The sequence below is a fragment of the Microtus pennsylvanicus genome, chromosome 22 (genome assembly GCF_037038515.1).
Source record: "Microtus pennsylvanicus isolate mMicPen1 chromosome 22, mMicPen1.hap1, whole genome shotgun sequence".
Lineage (NCBI taxonomy): Eukaryota > Metazoa > Chordata > Mammalia > Rodentia > Cricetidae > Microtus > Microtus pennsylvanicus.
Window position 1 is genome coordinate 12,698,136 of NC_134600.1, and position 20,584 is coordinate 12,718,719.

At 38.6% G+C, this 20,584-nt stretch overlaps 1 protein-coding gene across 1 annotated transcript; it reads right to left on the reverse strand.

Moving 5' to 3' along the window:
• Nucleotides 1-6,673: 6,673 nt before the first annotated feature.
• Nucleotides 6,674-11,766, reverse strand: LOC142840062 (uncharacterized). The gene is given in 5 exon segments (XM_075956541.1): nt 6,674-8,271; nt 8,858-8,869; nt 9,314-9,385; nt 9,580-9,706; nt 11,713-11,766. Coding segments are annotated over 5 exon segments (1,863 nt in total).
• Between the last annotated feature and the right edge of the window lie 8,818 nt (nt 11,767-20,584).

A 20,584-nucleotide genomic window follows, 5' to 3' on the forward strand; every position in this document is an offset into this window, starting at 1 on the left:
TTGTGTATGCAGTGTTCTGTCTGTCTCCTTGCTAGCCATATGAGGGCACCAGTCTTATTACAGATAGTTGTGAGCCACCATGTCTCCACTGGGAATTGAACTCAGGACCTCCGGAAGAGCAGTCAGTGCTCTTAACCTCTGAACCATCTCTCCAGTTCCCCAGACTGATGTTTTGCATTTAATCCAGTGACTGTACCTCAAGCAACTGCTGTCTCAACCCATGATTGCAATTCCACATTTACCAGCAGCAGTTTGGCCCTTGGTCTCCAGCCTCACACTCATAGATTCATGAGATAGGGGATGCTATGAAAGCGAGTAAGGAAATACATATCTAAGTCTCTATCCTTCTATAGAACACAGGACTTAAAAGTTGAGGTGAAGTATTCAAAGACATTGAATAGCAACCTAATATGTTCTCATTGCGTGCTCCTTCCAAAATGTGCTGTCCTTCTACTCAGCCCCGCTTAAGAACACTTGCTACTCTTAGATTCTCCCTACAACGTCTTGTCCATTGATTGCTGTAAAGCCCCTTGACCCCAGGTTAATCCTATTTAATCAAAAACTGTATCATGTTTGCATCATTTTACAAAGTAGTAGAAAATTGTAGCACACCTTTACAAAGTGAAAATAATATTCCACAACAGCAGACCACTGTTAGAGCTCAGGCCTAGCTCACTATGGTGTGGATGATGTGTAAACGGAGAGTGCACTTGTGTTTCCTGACCACCCAAACCTGAATAATCACACAAAACGTTGTTAATTACAACACTATTTTGCCAACAGCTCAGGTTTATTCCAATCTAGTACTTGCATCTTAAATGAACCCATTTCCATTATTTTATATTTTACCATGAGGCTCATGGTTTGATACGTCACATCCTGAGTATCGGTAAGGTTGAAAGACACATTTGGTTATTTATTGCATTGACTATGAAAGAGTGGGGAGAAACTGGGAGCTAGGGAGTCAGGCAGACAGCAGTGAGGCCCTGCTGATGAGCATCTTCATCATCTCGAGAGGAATGCGGAGCCATTTATGGATGTCAGGCAGCAGATTGATGCAATCTTAATTGGTAACTAAAATGGCACTCCTGATGCTGGACTGAGGAGACACTGAAGAGGGCAATACTAACGAGTAGTATCTATTTATTTACTTGGTACTGGGTCATACAGTGTAGCACAGGCTGACATCAAGTTTATCAACATCTTGCCTCAGCCTCATAAACACTGCTATTATAGGTGTGTTTAAAGGCACCTAGCCATGGCTACATGAAAATGTTTCAAAAAACTAAACCAAAACCAAAGAGAGAGGACAAAAAACCTGAAGTTGTGTGGGGATGAGAAGACAGGTGAGCCTGCCTTGTAAGCTTAAGGAAATCAATTTGAGGCCCAGAATCCATGCTGAAGAGAAAAAGAAAAAAAAAGTATGGTCACAAGGACTTTTAATACTGTACTGGGACACAGAGAATATTGGCTACATAGGGCTTGTTGGCCAGCTAGCCTAGTCTACTTGGAAAGTCACAGAGTAATCAGAGACTCTATCTCAAAAGAAATAACAAATAAGTTTGGGAAAATCAGAGGAATAACACCAGATTTTCTCTTGTATTCCACACATATAAACATGCATGTTGTGAATTAGCTCGATATGAGAAATAACCAGGCCAGCTTAAGGATAACAATTATATTTTTAATGGTTACAATGGGAAACTCACACCACAAGAATGGGGAGTCCAACATCCTCTGTGTTGGTGAGAATTATGCAGAGAGTGAGCACCTGGTAAGTCCCTGGATTCCAGGTAGCCATGTCTTAACTAGGCATGATTGTTTAATAGAGCTTCCTCATCATACACACATACAGAATCATACACATACATACATCTCCACACAGATATACACTTGCACCTACAAATATACATACAAATCAATACTAACTTTGTGTAGCTTTCTAAATGTTTGTGTATGCTTATTTATATTTGTAACATGAACTTTCCCAGCCATTGAGTAGGTTTTACATAAAAATGAAGTCACAGTTCCATGAGTACCAAGGTTCTTGGTAAACTAAATCCCATTTCTAAGTAACATCTATGTTGGAATAATTCTCTTGTATACTCCAATGATTTGTCACTCAAATGGGTTTAATAAAACACTGACTGGCCAGAAGCTGGGCATGAGGCAGAGGGAGGAAGACATGAATGTGCCATGCTGATAAATGTTCTACCAGTGGAAGACACTAAATGGGGAATATGGGTTAACTTAAAATGTAAGAGCAGGCTAGTAATAATTATGATCTTTGGGTAAACATTTTCAATTCTTAAAATCTTAAAAGCCTCTGTTTGGTAATCTTGAGCTGCTAGTTAGGAAAAAAAGTCTGTTCACAAATGGCATTCCAATGTGTAGCCAAAACTTTCACAAAAAATCTGAAATAATATGGAAAAAATTCTGAACACCCAAAAACATAATCAAATGCAACGTCTTTGTAACTGCCTTTTCTTTGGTGGGCTATGCTTGTTAGCAGTGACCAGAAGCTTGCCTCCTTCAACCAAGGGCTTCATGACTCAGCATTAGCAACAAATCAAGCAGCTCTCTTAAGAGACCCTAAGTTTACTATTTGTGTGTCTTCTTTCTCTATCTGACCTGAGGGCTCAGGTCATACACCTGCTGGCCACTTTCCCTGTATTTCTGTAAATCAAAAAAATGTGTGGAGCCCTGATTTAATTCTCTATGACAGACACCCACAGGTATCAAGGTCATGCATTTGTTTGTGGCTCCAGCCCATGTCTGGTCTGTTATTCAACATGACGGCATCTTGAATAATTTCTGGGCAGCATTACTGGGAATTACCTCCAACTCCTTCCCAGAAATGTCCTTTCTTAGTCAGTACCACTGATCTACTTGATTACCACACACTAGACCCTATAAAAATTTACCACAAAGTTCTGGAGCCAAAGATATGTTTGCTGACTTCTACTGTGGAATGCTCTGTCTCCCGTTTTTAATTGTATCTGATTTATTGATAGTTCAGAATGATGAATTAGTTAAGTGCATGATGGTTAATTGTGGTCTATAAACAAAAGTCGGGATAAGAGAAATTTGTTATGTGCAAGCATACAAGTGCTTTTATTTTTACTGTCACCAATAGTTGGTGCCACCAATAAATGAAAACAAGGTGGTTGTACTTCCTGGCCAACCAAGAACCACTCATATTTTATGAACATAAGATCCATAATTTAAGGTTTTTTTTTATTTCTAAGACAGGTTACCTCCACATAGCCATGGATGCCAGGAATTTATTTTGGGGAATATGCTGGCCTCACTGAGATCAGCCCAGCCCACACGCGTGTATGTTGTAATTATAGCCATACAATTCTATATCCAGTTGAAATTTTTTTTAAATGCACTGAATTTAAATTTTAATTGAATTGAATCAGAGAAAGAAATAATAAGATATAAAATGGAGCATCTTTGTTTTGATGAATAGCAATGTTTCTTGCAGTTCTAAAATTTAAACGGCCAAATTATTTCATATGGTCTCAGTAATTTGTTACTTTCTTTGCATTGTTAATTCCATCTGTTTAAAATTGTTTGGAGCCAGACGGTGGTGGCGCAGGCCTTTAATCCCAGCACTCTGGGGGTAGAGGCAGGCAGATCTCTGTGAGTTCGAGACCAGCCTGGTCTATAAGAGCTAGTCTCAGGACAGGCTCCAACCCAGTGAGAACCCCTGTCTCAAAAAAAGAAAAAAAAATGACATAAAATAAAATAAAAAAATAAATAAAATAAAATTGTTTGGAGTGTGTTTGTGTGAATACACCTGTGCCATGATGTGTATGTAGCACTGACAGGAAAGCTAACAGGAGTCTATGATCTACTTCCACTTTGTGAATTCTAGTGAATAAACCTATGGAGATATTTGCCTACAAATGACCTCAATGGCACTTCTTTGGGTTTAAAAATTATTCATGAATGAATGAGCTGTTGGAGGAGTGTCTATGGGTAACTGCTAAAGTAAAGAAATATGAGAAAACTTGTAAAGGTATTGTGCATAACCCAGAGATAGATCCCAGGTCATCAGACTTAGCAGCAATGATCTTTACTAAATGAGGCAATTTCCTGGTGTATAATTTTGGTTCTGAAAAAGTTTTATAAATAAATGTCTACTCCTCAAAATGAACATATTTTACTAGTGTAATATTTATTCAAATGGGATTTGAGCACCACTGAAATGGTTCAGTGGGAAAGCACTGTTGGGAGCAAGACTAGAAATCTTACCTCAATTTCTACAGAACCTCAAGCTATGGAATTACATACACAGATGTTTGCTGATTCTTATAAATTATTACATCCATATCAGATAAATGAAAATACTTCTTTGAATACACACATTGGGTATTTAATGTTTCTTATAATTTTTATCAGTCATTTTAAATTAACATTGTTAAATTCTCTTGAAAAAACAGCACATTGGTAGTTCATCATCTACCCTTGGACTTGTACTCATGAGTTCAAATGTATCCCTGAATCATTACTGATATCCAAGATAAGATGGATATCAAACAACAAAATTTCAATGAAATACTTGTGAAAAGAAAAAAATCAAACCAGAAGGATAAGTCACCACTGTTTTGTGAAAGTATGCTTAATGTGGCCTGATATTTCAATAACCATTGAGAAAAATTATATGATAAGGGCTCCATTACATACATTACAGCAGAAATACCTATCACAAGGTACAGGCACAACAGAAGATGAAAAAAGTCATAGAAGGAATATAAAGTCTACAAATTAAACTTTACTAAATGGATTTGCCACACGTACAGCACACTCTAGTGACTACCTCAAATGCTTAAAAATAGAAACCACAATGCAATTATCTCCTCTATCAGTTTTGAATGAACATGGTATGTAATTTACTTCTTGCAAGGCTATGATGAAAAATTATTTTTCTTGAAGCTAAAGAAATCTGTGATGTTTAAAGCCATTAACATTTTTTTCATGAATATGAACTTCTTCATTCTGAGTTTGTTCCTACCTCAGACTTAAAAGTGAGCTAAATAGAATTTAAAACATTTACAACACTAGTTAGTTCCAGGATAGGCTCAAAGCTACAAAGAAACCTTGTCTTGAAAAACAAAACAAAAGACCCAAGTACCCATCCATAAATCCTTATACCTTAATTACTTAGGTCTTGCAATTGAAGAATTATAAAATCTAAAAAGTTACATTATCATTCAAATTCACAACTCAAGAGTTACAGTTCTGAAGGGAAAGGTACCCTTACTCCCTGAAGTCAGGAAACACCTACAGTTGTGAAGAGAAGGGCACCACACTAGATGAGGCAATGATGTTCCTCTCTGAGAGAGAGCCATCAAAGCTGGGATCTGCTCCATTCTTCTAAGAGAGTTTCCCAGCAGAAATGCCTGTTACTGATCTGCTCCACTCCCCTAACGTAGTGCCTCAAAAGAGGTGTCCATTGCTGCTGTGCTCCTCTGGGCTAAGTGACTTTCAAGTAGAAGTATCAATTATGTCTCAATTCAACTCTACTAGGGAGTTTCTGATCCATTTCAGTGAAAGAAGTTCTTCACAGAAACCTCAGTCAGGATATTTATTTGGGAGGGAAGAGAGTGACTGCCTCTGCCAGGGTGGAAAGAAACAGCTGCTAACTGAATGAGCAATATGAATCATACAGGGCTTCTTAAAACCAGATCTAAGGAGATTTTGAAGGTGGAAATTTGTCAGATTTCAGTCCCTGAGTTTGAACAAGCTGAGACATGGGCAGAATTCTGTGCTCAGAGATTGGTTGCTTTGGTGCTCAGTTGAACAAGGGAAGAGTGTGTTTCTTTGGCTCTGGATTGAGAGCAAAAGTGTGTTTTCTTCACTGGCCCTTTTTATCTTTTTGGTTCTGTTTTCAGGGTGATATTGTTTTCATAACCAGTTCTAGATTCAGAGATAACATGTTTTATTTTAGATCTCATTTCTGGATCAGGATGTGTTTGACTAGCCTTTTCTCCTACCCATAGGATTTCATAAATTCAAGAATTAGCTTTTGTTCATTAGTTTGCTGTTGCAAACAAAATAAAGAGGTATCATATTGAACAGATCATTGACACTATTAATTTTTTTTTCTACAGAATGAATGTTGTTAGTTAGCTGACTGTAAGAATCTTAAAACATAATTTAGAATAAGCCCTTAGGTTCTTCTTTAGGTAATCAAAGGATATTGTAATTTGCACAAGCTTTATCAGATGTATACACAAAAAGGTTTACTCCTGTATAGAGTACAAAACATTGCCATAATGGACATATTCAGAGAATTTCACTGCAGTATGATTTTTAAAAAATCTTTTTGAAGAGTGTACTCATTAAATTCATAGTTTCTTTCCAGGATGGATTGCTTAATGTATTGGGAGATTATTGTGACAAAGGATTAACCACATAGATTCCATTTACGGTTTCTATCCTGTAGGTGTACATATATGCATTTGAAGATGAATAAGACATGAAAAGGCTTTATCATGCTGATTTCATCCCGTTTCTTGTTCTTTTAAGCCTTTGAAGAGTACTGTGCTTTACCACATGAAATACATCCATCGGGTTTCTCTTTTTTGTCTGTTCTTTTATGCCTTTGAAAATGACTGTGCTGTGCTATGCTCTTACCACACTGATTAAGTTCAAAGAGTTTCTATCTAGAGTGAGATATTTTATGCCTTTTAAGAGTACTGCGAGCTGCAAATGCCTTTCCACACTGATTACATTCATAGGGTTTCTCTCCAGTATGTGTTCTTTTATGGTTTTGAAAATTACTGTGAGATGCAAAGGCCTTGCCACACTGATTACATACATATGGTTTTTCTCCAGTATGTGTTCTTTTATGGCATTGAAGAATAATGTACTGTGAAAAAGCCTTACCACATTCATTACATTCATAGGGTTTCTCTCCAGTATGTGTTCTTTTATGGTATTGAAGAGTACGATGAGCTGCAAAGGCCTTCCCACACTCATTACATTCAAAGGGTTTCTCTCCAGTATGTGTTCTTTTATGGTTCTGAAGATTATTGTGGGATGCAAAGGCCTTCCCACACTCTTTACATTTATAGGGTTTTTCTCCAGTATGTGTTCTTTTATGGCTTTGAAGATTACTGTGAACTGCAAAGGCATTGCCACACTGATTACATTCATACAGTTTCTCTCCTGTATGTGTTCTTTTATGGTTTTGAAGAGTGCCGTGAGCTGCAAAGGCCTTACCACACTCATTACATTCATAGGGTTTCTCTCCAGTATGTGTTCTTTTATGGCTTTTTAGATTACTGTGAAATGCAAAGGCTTTACCACACTGATTACATTCATAGGGTTTCTCTCCAGTATGTGTTCTTTTATGCTTTTGAAGATTACTGCATTGTGCAAAGGCCTTCCCACACTGATTACATTCATAGGGTTTCTCTCCACTATATGTTCTTTTATGGTTTTGAAGAGTGCCGTGAGCTGCAAAGGCCTTACCACACTCATTACATTAATAGGGTTTTTCTCTAGTATGTGTTCTTTTATGGTTTTGAAGATTACTGTGAACTGCAAAGGCCTTGCCACACTGATTACATTCATACAGTTTCTCTCCTGTATGTGTTGTTTTATGGTTTTGAAGAGTGCCGTGAGCTGCAAAGGCCTTACCACACTCATTACATTCATAGGGTTTCTCTCCAGTATGTGTTCTTTTATGGCTTTTTAGATTACTGTGAAATGCAAAGGCCTTACCACACTGATTACATTCATAGGGTTTCTCTCCAGTATGTGTTCTTTTATGCTTTTGAAGATTACTGCATTGTGCAAAGGCCTTCCCACACTGATTACATTCATAGGGTTTCTCTCCACTATGTGTTCTTTTATGGTTTTGAAGAGTGCCGTAAGCTGCAAAGGCCTTACCACACTCATTACATTCATAGGGTTTTTCTCTAGTATGTGTTCTTTTATGGTTTTGAAGATTACTGTGAACTGCAAAGGCCTTGCCACACTGATTACATTCATACAGTTTCTCTCCTGTATGTGTTGTTTTATGGTTTTGAAGAGTGCCGTGAGCTGCAAAGGCCTTACCACACTCATTACATTCAGAGGATTTCTCTCCAGTATGTGTTCTTTTATGGTTTTTAAGAGTACTTTGAGCTGCAAAGGCTTTACCACACTCATTATATTCATAGGGTTTTTCTCCAGTATGTGTTCTTCCATGGTATTGAAGAGCATTATGCTGTGCAAAGGACTTCCTACACTGATTACATTCATAGGGTTTCTCTCCAGTTTGTGTTCTTTCATTCCATTTAAGTTGCTTGTCATATGTCAAGAATTTACCACGTTGAAAATTTACTGAAGTTTTCTCTCCAGTTTGAATTCTCTCACTCCTGTAAGAATAATTGGCACATGTAAAAGCTTTACCACATTCAATACACTGTTGTGCCTACACATTTCTATGAATTTTATAATATGTTCCAATTATAAGGAGGAATCATACTATGTTTTTGTAAGTCTGTCTAAACTCATGCTTTGCTCTTTGATTAGGCACTGCTTTGCAACTTGAAAGATACCTCCAATGGCAAATGCCTTTCTTTTATGGCTTACCTTTTTATAGTCACAGAAACTTTTTTCTCTATGATATTTTACACAAAGGTGAAGAGAACTGGATAAACTCAGAGCTTTAACATTCATGAATTCTCCTATACTGTGAATCATATTACATATGCTATGTGAACTAGGACACCCAACAGTATTTGCACAGTTCTAGAACTCATAGGGCTTCTTGCAGTGAGAGTTTGTTCATATATTAACAGTGATGGTGGAAAACCAATTAATTGTATAATTTAATCCAATTCAACAAGTATACTCCATCTGGGGACTATCAGTTATCTAATTATTCTTAGAGTGTGTGATGCTACATCTCTCTATATCCCTATGCTCATATTCTTGTATCAAGAGGAACCTATGGTATACATAGTAAAGAAGAATTTCAAATAAAATATTTTCACGTGGAGTTCTAAGGGAACTTGCTGTTCCTCACAGACTTATGGTATAGATATCAAGGTTTCTGCAGAACAACTGCCAATGATTCAACTCTAACTGCTTCTCTCACTAAACTTAGCACAGTCACAAGAAGTGTACAAGGAATACAAGATTTACTATGGGCTATTGGTTTAGTACAAAATTTTGCAGATATACTTATCATCACTTCAATGTGTATACTTTTGTATTATGAGTAGCAAAAAGAAATTTATTTGCAGATCTACAACAAAGCTCTCATGGTGCTATGCCTTAAAAAGTAATATCTGTTATCAGCTTGCACATGAAAATTACCTTTCATGTCTTCTAGAAAATTGACAATGTTCTTCACTATTATGGTCTTCCCAAATGCATTCTAAAATATAATACCAGAAAATATATGTTAAGTTATTGAAAATTATGCAATATTTAAGCTGTTATCTCAAGGGACCCTTAGAACTTATGACTGCTTTATTCAACTCATTCTTTCTAAATCAAATTACAGAAGAACAACATTAAACAAAAAAAATTATCCCCTTATTTTGAAACATGAAGAAAATTCATTTTTACCTATAGTACTGAAGTTCCTGTAGGTCTCCAGCATCACATCTTTGTAGAGATTCTTCTGGGAAGGATCCAGCAAATTCCACTCTTCCCGAGTGAAGTTGATATGCACATCATCATAGGTCACTGCCCTCTAAAATATTTCAGTCACATGTATAGAAAGCATGATGGTGACAACATTGTAAATGTATACTTCTTTGACTGTATAGTCATAAAATTCTGATATTTTTCAAAGACACAGACAATCACTTTAGAAGGAAATTGAATAGGAGAGTCACCTCTGTCATTTCTGTACCCTTTGAATGGGATACCACCTCACAAAAGAACTATTAATAGAGCGACAAAGGAAATAGATCAATAGGACATAGTGCCCATGAGAAAATTGTATGAAGAAATACTAATCACAAAAAAAAAATACAGTAGACAAACTGAGTGTATTGACTCAGGCCTTTAAACTCAGAATTTCAGAAGCAGAGGTGGGTATATTTTCCTCTGATTTGAATGTCAGCCAAGTCTATAGAATCATGTTCAGGACAGGTGGAAGTATACATTAAGACACTGTATCCATTGAATAAAATCAATGAAAGAACAAATCAAAGAATTCAGAGATGTTTACTGAAGTTCCTACAAAGAATGATGCATGGACTTTTTCTCTGTGAGGGCCTTGGAGCCAGGCAAGAGGCCCTGCTCCCATACTGAGGATAAAGGTCTTGGAGAGAAGAGGGATACAAGGATCATATCTGAATATAATAAAAGCAATATGCAGCAAGCTGACAGCTAACATCAAATTAAATGGAGAGAAAATCAAAGCCATTCCACTAAAATCAGGATCAAGACAAGGCTGTTCACGCTCACCATATCTCTTCAATGTGGTGCTTGAAGTTCTAGCAATAACAATAAGACAACATGAGGAGATCAAGGGGATTCAAATTGGAAAGGAAGAAGTTAAAGTTTCGTTATTTGCAGATGATATGATAGTGTACATTAGTGACCCCCAAAACTCTACCAGAGAATGTCTACAGCTAATAAATACGTTAAGTTATGTGGCAGGATACAAGATCAACTTAAAAAAAATCAGTAGCCCTCCTATACACAAAGATAAAGAACTGGAGAGGGAAATCAGAGAAATATCACCTTTACCGATAGCCACAAATAGCATAAAATATCTTGGGGTAACTCTAACCAAGGAAGTGAAAGATCTATTTGACAAAAACTTTAAGTCTTCCAAAAAAGAAATTGAAGAGGAGACCAGAAAATGGAAGGATCTCCCATGCTCTTGGATTGGTAGGATGAACATAGTAAAATGGCATTTCTACCAAAGGCAATCTATAGATTCAGTGCAATCTCTATCAAAATCCCAACAAAATTCTTCACAGATCTTGATAGAACAATAATCAACATTATATGGAAAATAAAAAAGCCCAGGATAGCCAATACAATCCTATACAATAAAGGAACTTCCAGAGGCATGACCCTCCTAACATCAAACTCTACAGCAATGAAAAAAACTTGGTATTGGCTGGGTGCTGGTAGCATATGCCTTTAATCCCAGCACTTGGGAGGCAGGGCAGGTGGATCTCTGTGAGTTCAAGATGAGCCTAGTCTACAAGAGTTAGTTCCAGGACAGGCCCCAAAGCTACAGTGAAACCCTGTTTTGAAAAAACAAAACAAAAACAAAATAAGCGTGGCATTGGCATAAAAACAGAGACGTTGACCAATGGAATTGAATTGAAGACACAGATATTAACCCACAAACCTATGAACACCTGATTTTTGACAAAGAAGCTAAAATTATACAATGGAAGAAAGAAAGCATCTTTAACAAATGGTGTTGGCATAACTGGATGACAACCTGTAGAAGAATAAAAAGAGATCCATGTTTGTCACCATTAACAAAACTCAAGTCCCAATGGATTAAAGATCTCAATATCAATCTGAACACACTGAACCTGATAGAAGAGAAAGTGGGAAGTAGCCTGTGATACATGGGCACAGTAGACCACTTCCTTCGTAAAACCACAGTAGCGCAGATAATAAATGGCACATCCTGAAGCTGAGAAGCTTCTGTCTCTTGACAGTAACATCTTGTAAAATATGAAAACTAGTTACATATTGCCAATATAGAATGGCACAAAATACCATTAACATTCCAAAAGAGAAAAATGGAGACACAGTGAGGGAAGATCGGACCATGGCAAGAGACAGGAGCAGAGCAGGATAAAAATCAAATCCTGTAGCTCTCTTGTCAGATGTATGGCTTCAGTTTCAAATGACTTAAATGGCCCTATTCTTGCAACTTCTCATGCATTTCTCTCTTTGGTAACTTCCACTCACTATGATCAGCTAGGTCTCCATGGAAGTTGTGTCATAACTTAGGTATCTTAACATCTTTGGGCTCAAAATGCAACCCAGTGTGTTGTGAAATAACATTTCTAATTGTGTTGTACTTGTTCATGCTGTAGAACTTTTGATTTAATGATGCAAAGAAGTGCTGCCATTTTTATGCTGCATTAGGTTTCGCTCTGTGAAGTTGTTATACTTTGCCTATCTAAAATACCTGGTTTATATGGAAAAGAACTGAATGACCAAGAGAATGACAAGAAAGCATAGAGAGGGCTGGCAGCCAAAGAGAATAAAAGAAAGGAGAACTCTGGAAGGAAAAAAGGGAAGACGAGGCAAGAAAAGGAGTGAACAACAGGAGACATTCACCTACCTACAGAGCAAACCATGGAGTCAGAAATAAAGAAGGAAATACAGAATAGAGAAAGATGAAGGCCAGAGTGAAAAGATAGAAAGAAAAAATTAAGTTAAAAATAACCATCCTTGAAAGAAGCCAAAGCAAAGCAAGGTCAGTCATTTATAAGAAAATACAAGCCAGCAGGGAGGTGGTGGCGCACGCCTTTAATCCCAGCACTCGGGAGGCAGAGCAGGCGGATTTCTGTGAGTTCAAGACCAGCCTGGTCTACAGAGCTAGTTCCAGGACAGGCTCAAAAACCACAGAGAAACCCTGTCTCGAAAAACCAAAAAACAAACAAACAAACAAAAAACAAAAAACAAAAAAAAATAAGCCTCCATGGGTGAGATTTATTTGATAAATGGGTAGCAGGTTCTCAATGGAGAAAGAAGTAAAAGAAAACAACCAACAACGCCAGGCTTCAATCCTCAGAGCTCCATGCAATGAACTCTCACAGTCTCCTCACTGGGCTTCTAACTCTGCATAACATAGATGCCTGCAACAATGACAAACTGTGACCATAAACTAAAAATTCATGATCTTAAATTTTGATTCTTTCTTGTTTCCAAGAGCAACACATGGGGTGATGCTGAAAGGTGTGATTTCTTATTTGTGAAGGACACTAACAAGCTTGGACTACAAGTGTAGAAGGTTTTGAAAGAAGTAGCTTCCTGCCGGGCGGTGGTGGCGCACGCCTTTTTTCCCAGCACTCTGGAGGCAGAGGCAGGCAGATTTTTGTGAGTTCGAGACCAGCCTGGTCTACAAGAGCCAGTTCCAGGACAGGCTCCAAAACCACAGAGAAACCCTGTCTCGAAAAAACAAAAAATAAATAAATAAAAATAAAATTACAAAATGAAATATTTGTTCTGTGGCTTCACTCTGAGATCAGATGAACGGAAGGTACTTTTTACATGGTTTTCACGGGGATTTTACACAACAGGAAGGAGAAAAGCAGGAACCAGGTCTCAAGATGATTGGTCTTTCCCCCATCGGAAAGCTGGATGATGACTCCATTGTTTATGGATTTTTTTCCTTAAATTCGAAGCAAACTCCAGGCGAATGAATAATTATAAAAAGGGTAGTGTTCATGGAAATTTGAATATGAAGAGAATAATGGAGCTAGAAAGAATGTCTTAATGAGCACTATTGTCAGCCAGCACATCTTCCTCCATAGTCAGGTGAATAAAATATACAGCTGCAGTATTCAAGATTCTCTACATGAACAGGACAGGTAGAATGATTCTCACCATTGATGTAAAAAGTGAGCTTATTAGAATATCTTACAAGCTGTGGTCCAGGTAACTTAAGAACAGCTGCTTACCAATGGCAATTGAAGAATCCAATAGATTGCTTCTCAGCCTTTTCTCTAAGATCAATTGAAGAATCCAGTAGTTGTTCAGCCCACAAAGCTTTACTTCTCAGCTCATTTTAAGTATTCACCAAAATTACAATGACGTAGGCACTAATGCTAGTACAGGAATGAACTTGGTAGCCAGAGCCAAAGCACAGAGGCAAAACGAGACTTTTTTTCTTCAAAATACTTTATATGTGATTGCTGCTGCTAGAATGTAAGATGCTGATTGAAGTTGGGTCATAGTTATTGTTTGATTCCAGATTTTTTTTTTTTTTTGGTGATTTCAAGACCGGATTTTTCTGTGTAATTGTGGAACTGATTCTGTATGCCAGACTGGTCTCAAACTCAGAAAATCCCACTACCTAGTCATCTCTTCCTCATTCAACCAATCATAGGGAATAGACCATAGGTGTATGCTTGACAGCAGAAGGCATAGTAACAGGAGTAGAAACCTTTGGAAGTTGGCCATTTCTTCATGTATCTTCCTTGTGTCTTCATGACCTACTTGGTCCTGATCTCTAATATAGCACTTCCATTTGATAACTGGTTGTAGCTGTAAATGTCCTACATTATAACTTGATAGATCCAGTAATATTCAGCTCATGATGGGCATTTCCCATCACTTGGTAAGGTGGTCACTGCAATGGATTAAGCCACATATGGTTGGTACTTCTAGGTTCTAGGGGTCATGCAGGGGCACACAAGCCCTCAGTCACCTGGGGATGTTAAAGATTCCCTCCTGCATAAACCACATATGACTCAGCTAAACCCTTGCCCGCTTGCATGAGCCCCATCATCTGCATATGATGGAGCCATGTCAACCCCTGTGTGCATGCACCAGGAAGCTTTAAAAAGCTGGATGAGCCATCCTCCTCCCTGTCTCTGAACACTAACTTCCCAGGTCTCTGCATGCCCCCTCTAATAAACTCCTAAGAGTGTTTGTTGTGTGTTCTGTGCTTCCTTCTTGGTAAGAAAAAAAATCCTAAGATTGCGCAACTCTGCTAGCACATAGAAGTTCAATTAGGTGAAATGAAAACAAATCAAAATATCCATCATTTTATTAAGTACAGCGCCCTCTAGTGGTTGATCCCATGTTGGGACTCAGGACAGGGGAGCCCATGCAAACTGGGAACCAAGTGTTTCTCCTCTAGGATCCCACCTAAATATGCTGTGGGTGAGGTCCTGACCACAGAACAAATATTTCATTTTGTAACTTTAAAACTCTCTTTAGTTGTTAGTATTATAGGCATCCTTACAACTGTGGGACAGGAAATTGCTCCACCCGCCTAGCACAGTGCACCGTACAAGTCGCACAGTGTGCTGGAAGAAAAAGGGAAGTTCCTAGGAGTGCAAGAAGATGACATTGATTACTTTAGTAGCCAGGGGCCAGTGCTATTAAAATGCATATGTTCTCAGATATGGAGAAGTTCTCTGTTGGGGTGAGTGGAATGGACAGGAGCCAGTATTCTGTCTCTTTAAGCACACTGTACCCCTATGGGCGGTGCTCTAGCCACTCAGGACTCACTAGCCAATCAGCACTCCAGATGACCTGCCAGTCAGAAGCAGTGCAGGTCTCTTCCAGGCAGCCGCCTTCAGTTTTGGCTTTGAAGAGGAGCTGGCGCCAGTGGATTCCTGTTCTCGGGTGCAGTTGCTGTTGCAGGGAGACGATGAGCTGAGAACTTTGGGAAAATGGAGAAGCACAACATGGTGAGTGAGGGAATGCTGTCTCCTGATGGGGAGGAGCAGAGGGCGAGGTGCAGAAAATACTATGGTGTTACCTCCATGGGTCTGGGTGGGAACCTGCCGCCATATTGCCTGTATTGTGAAGTCCCTCATGGTCCCTGCTAACTCCTGGACCTAGGGGCAGGCCTCTGAATAACTTTGCTCTGTGGCTTCATCTGCTTAGAGTATTGGGAGCAGGAAGGTGCGTGTACAAACACCTTCCTAGTCAACTTCAACAGGGTTCCTGCATTCACGGAAACAAGTTGCCAAACTCAGAGAAGCCTCGTTTCTCCAGTATCTTCTCAATATCGAGCACTTTGCATTTAAGCTTTAAATATAATCTGAATTTATATTTAAATTTGTGGACGTTATCAAAGGCATCTCACATGTCGTGTAGCTCTCCACTACTGTGTCATAATGTAGAAGAGTAGAATTGGTGATACAACAGATTGACCAATGCTTAAAAAATAATTAAGTCTCACAAAGTAGAATTTATCAGAGGGAGAAATGCGTCTAAACAGCCAAACTGTGAGTCTATGCTAATGAGGGCTGGTAGAGATTAGAATACCCAGGTATACATTGTTTATCAGGATTGTCCAGATATTTGACTCAAACCATTTCAAAGAAGCCACCACTGAGTTAAAAATAAAAAGTCACTGCTGGGTGGTTGTGGTGCACACCTTTAATTCCAATACTCTTGAGGCAGAGGCCGGTTGATTTCTGTGAGTTCAAGGCCAGCCTGATCTATAAGAGCTAATTCCAGAACAGGCTCCAAAGCCACAGATTAACCCTGTCTTGAAAAACCAAAAAAAATAAAAAATAAAAAAAATCACTAGACCCACCCAATTATCAAAGAATAGACCTGTTAACAAGCTGCTCAAGGAACATTACAGGTCACAATCAACCTTAAGACCTGGCATGCCATAAAGTTCCAGTTTTCTTTTTGAGAGAGGCATAGTTCTGTCAGAAGAGCAATATTACCGGTTACATATATTTGAAATGTAAAACACTGTCGTGTGAATGACTCGCCTGATCAATCAAGGCTTTCCTTTAGGACCTCAGGCAGGGAGGAGGGACATTCTTGCTGACCTAGTAACAGCCTGGGACATAAGCCTGTGAGTTTCCCTAAGGACCTGATGTATTGATACTAAAACAGAGCTCTTTCTCTAAAACCAGCACTGTGCATTGGAGAGCCCATAATGGTCTGGTGCCCAGGCCTTTGTGGAGGGGTTACTTCAGATCTTGACAACTCAACGTTTCCCACCATATGGAGCTATGGTTCTCAGTACCAAGGCCATTCTGGACGTAGCAAAGAGTTCAAAAAATATCCGGTATACCCTTTGTGTAGAATTGTTGGACTAGCCTCTCCCTAAATTTGTCACATTGTATCATAGTTTCTGCTGACATCATGTAATTCTTTCATTTCCCCCTAGGAAGTAATAGACTAGGCTAGGTTTGAACTCACAGAGAGGCACAGGGTTCTTCTCCCTGTGTCTTGGGATTAAAGGTATAAGCCACCACCACCTGGCAAGATGCTATTTTTCTTTTTTCATTTTTTTTTTTGGTTTTTCAAGTTTCTCTGAAGCTTTTGAGCCAATCCTGGAATGAGCTTTTAGAACCCTGTCAGTGAAGAATGACCTGCTGTAAAAGAACACGGGCATACTTAGGAAAATATTCTGAGAATATTTTTGCCTATATATTTTGACTGGCAAGTTTCCTGTTTCTATTTCAATTGTTCAGAGTATAATCTGGACCATTATCCTAAGGGATACTTATGACTAACAGCATATATTGAATGCACAATCTATCTAACCTCTGTCCCTTGAGCATTGGACAGAGATCAATGCATAACATCGTTAAAGATACTTTTCTTTTTAATCTCCTAAGTGTGTGATGTGATTTCTCCTTGGGAAGGCATATTAATTCTAGAAGAGCTGCATTTTTGTACTGATAGAAATATTGCTTCTGAGTCAACTTCTGTTATGTTGACTCAGGTAGATTTGGTCCGTCTTTGTTGCTATCCTAGGCAACCTTGAGTGTCCTCTATATTACACCCTCAAAGTTCTTAAGTGACTGTACCAATTCACAGTATTAAAATTATGTATTTGCTGGGCAGTGGTGATGCATGCCTTTAATCCAAGCACTTGGGAGGCAGATGTATGCAGATCTCTGTGAGTCTGAAGCCAGGCTGGTCTACAAGAGCTACAGAGCCAGGACAGTCATCAAAGCTACAGAGATACCTTGTCTCAAAGAAAAAAAAAACAGTAAATAAATAATGCATTTGAGGCATGTAGTTGACTGCCCAATGCTGTAGCAGGAAAAGGATTTGCATATGGAGCAGTTCTTCTGTCCTCAGATCACAATAGGAAGAATAGATTATTGTGTGCACTGCAGGGGGCACAGCATAGGCAATCAGCTGTTGGAGCCACCACTATGAAAAAGCGCCTGACTGTGGTAGCAGGAGAGGTTTGTAATTGCCCAGCATGTGTAAATTCATGTCATGTAAATGAACACAGACCAGATTGTGTGGGTGTCCAGATTAGGAAGGTTATCTTGACTGAAGGAACATTGAATTTGCAATTAGACAACTATCCTCTGCAGATATGATCGATTTTTTTATTGGTATTTATTAAGCTCTACAATTTTCTTTGCTTCACTCCCTGCCTTTCCCTCCCCACTTCAACCCTCTCCCATGGTCCGCATGCACCCAGTTTACTCAGGAGATTTTGTCTTTTTATACTTTATACTTCCCATGTAGATTAGAGCTCTGTAAGTCTCTCTTAGCATCCTCATTTTTGTCTAAGATCTGGGATTTGTGGTCTGTAGGGTGGCTTTCTTTGCTTTGTGCTTTAAAACCACTTATGAGTGAGTACATGTGATAATTGTCTTTTTGGGTCTGGGTTACCTCATGCAAGATAATGTTTGCAAGTTCCATCCATTTCCCTGCAAATTTCAAGATGTCATCATTTTTTCTGCTGTGTAGCACTCCATGGTGTAAATGTACCACATTTTTCTTATCCATTCTTCAGTTGAGCAGCATTTAGGTTGTTTTCAGGTTTTGGCTAGGACAAACAAAGCTGCTATGAACATAGTTGAGCACATGTCCTTGTGGCACGATTGAGCATCCTTTGGATATATACCCCAAAGTGGTGTTACTGGGTCGTGAGAAAAGTAGTTTCCTAATTTTCTGAGATATTGCCACACTGATATCTAAAGGGGCTGTACCAGCTTGCATTCATACCAGCCATGCAGAAATGTTCCCTTTTCCCCACAACCTCTCCAGCATAAGTTGTCATCAGTATTTTTGATCTTGGCCATATATTCAGGTGTCAGTTATAGTCTCAGAGTTGTTTTGATTTGCATTTCTCTGATAACTAAGGATATTGAATATTTCCTTAAGTGTCTTTCAGCCATTTTAGATTCCTCTGTTTTGTTCTCTGTTTAGGTCTTTACTCCATTTTTTCTTGAATGATGTGTTCTTTTGATGTCCAATTTCTTGAGTTCCTTGTATATTTTAAAGATCAAACCTCTGACTGATGTGGGGTTAGTGATGATCTTTTCCTATTCTGTACACTGTCATTTTGTCTTGTTGACCATGTCCTTTGATTTACAGAAGCTTTTCAGTTTCAGAAGGTCCCATTTAATTGTTTCTCTCAGTGTCTGTGCTGCTGGGGTTATATTTAGGAAGTGTTTCCCTGTGCCATTGCCTTCAAGTGTACTTCCCACTTTCTCTTCTATAAGTTTCAGTGTGGCTGGCTTCATGTTGAGTTCTTTGATCCATTTGGACTTGAGTTTTGTGAATGGTGATAGATATGGGTCTATTTTCATTTTTCTACATGTTGATATCGAGTTATGCCAGCACCACTTGTTAAATATGCTTTCTTTTTTTCCATTTGATATTTTTTTGGTTCCCTGTCAAAAATCAGGTGATCAAAGATGTGTGGGTTGATATCTGGGTCTTCTGTTTGGTTCCATTGTTCCACCTGTCTGTTCTTACAGCAATACCAGGCTGTTTTCAGTATTGTAGCTCTGTAGTAAAGATTGAAGTCAGGGATTGTGATGCTTCCAGAAGGTCTTTTATTGTATAGGATTGTTTTGGCTTTCCTGGGTGTTTTTTTGTTTTTTGTTTTTTTCATATGAATTTGAATACCATTCTTTTGAAGTCTTTGAAGAATTTTTCTGGGATTTTGATGAGCATTGTATTCAATTTGTAGATTGCTTTTGGTATGATCAATCTTGCTTGACAGAGTTATGTCTACTTGGATATTTGCAAAACAGGCCATTTCCTAACTCTGTGTGTCAGGTTACAGATCTCAAAAGTCAACATGTGTATTTCGGCACCATCAATCTATCTCTTGTTAATGACATCCCCTCTCTTAGGGAAGAGCCTACTCTTTTTTAAAGTCAATATAGAAAATATTATTTAATCTTAAAAGTGTACTTTTTTGGGTTTTTTGAGAAAGGATTTTTTGTAGTTTTGGAGCCTGTCCTAGAACTAGATCTTGTAGACCAGGTGGGCCTCAAAGTAACAATGATCTGCCTGCTTCTGCTTCCTGAGTGCTGGGATTAAAGGCCTGAGTCACACAGCCCATCTAAAAGTGCATTATGATCACTTTAAAAATCACTTTTTGGTATCATTTTCAAATACTTTCTTTTTTTCTTTTTCTTTTCTTTTTTTTTTTTTGGATTTTCCGGACAGGGTTTCTCCATAGCTTTTGGTTCCTGTCCTGGTACTAGTTCTTGTAGACCAGGCAAGCCTCAGACACACAGAGATCCGCCTGCCTCTGCCTCCCGAGTGCTGGGATTAAAGGCGTGCGACATTACTGCCCGGCTCAAATACTTTCCTTAAGTGTATTGCTGCTCTTAGCCCGGCTCAAATACTTTCCTTAAGTGTATTGCTGCTCTTATCTCTATTTGTTTCTGTTATCCAAAGTTTCTAAGTCATTAATAGTTTCATTTCATTTCCTTCAAGGTATGTTGATTTCTATATAGATCAATGTCTCCTATACTTTAGGCTTGCCTCATGCTGTGTAATTGAGAATTATTTTGCCAGTCGGTGGTGGCGCACACCTTTAATACCAGCCCTTGGGAGGCAGAGGCAGGCAGATCTCCGGGAGTACGAGGCCAGCCTGGTCTACAAGAGCTAGTTCCAGGATAGTCACCAAATCTACAGAGAAACACTATCTCGAAAAAAAAATTGA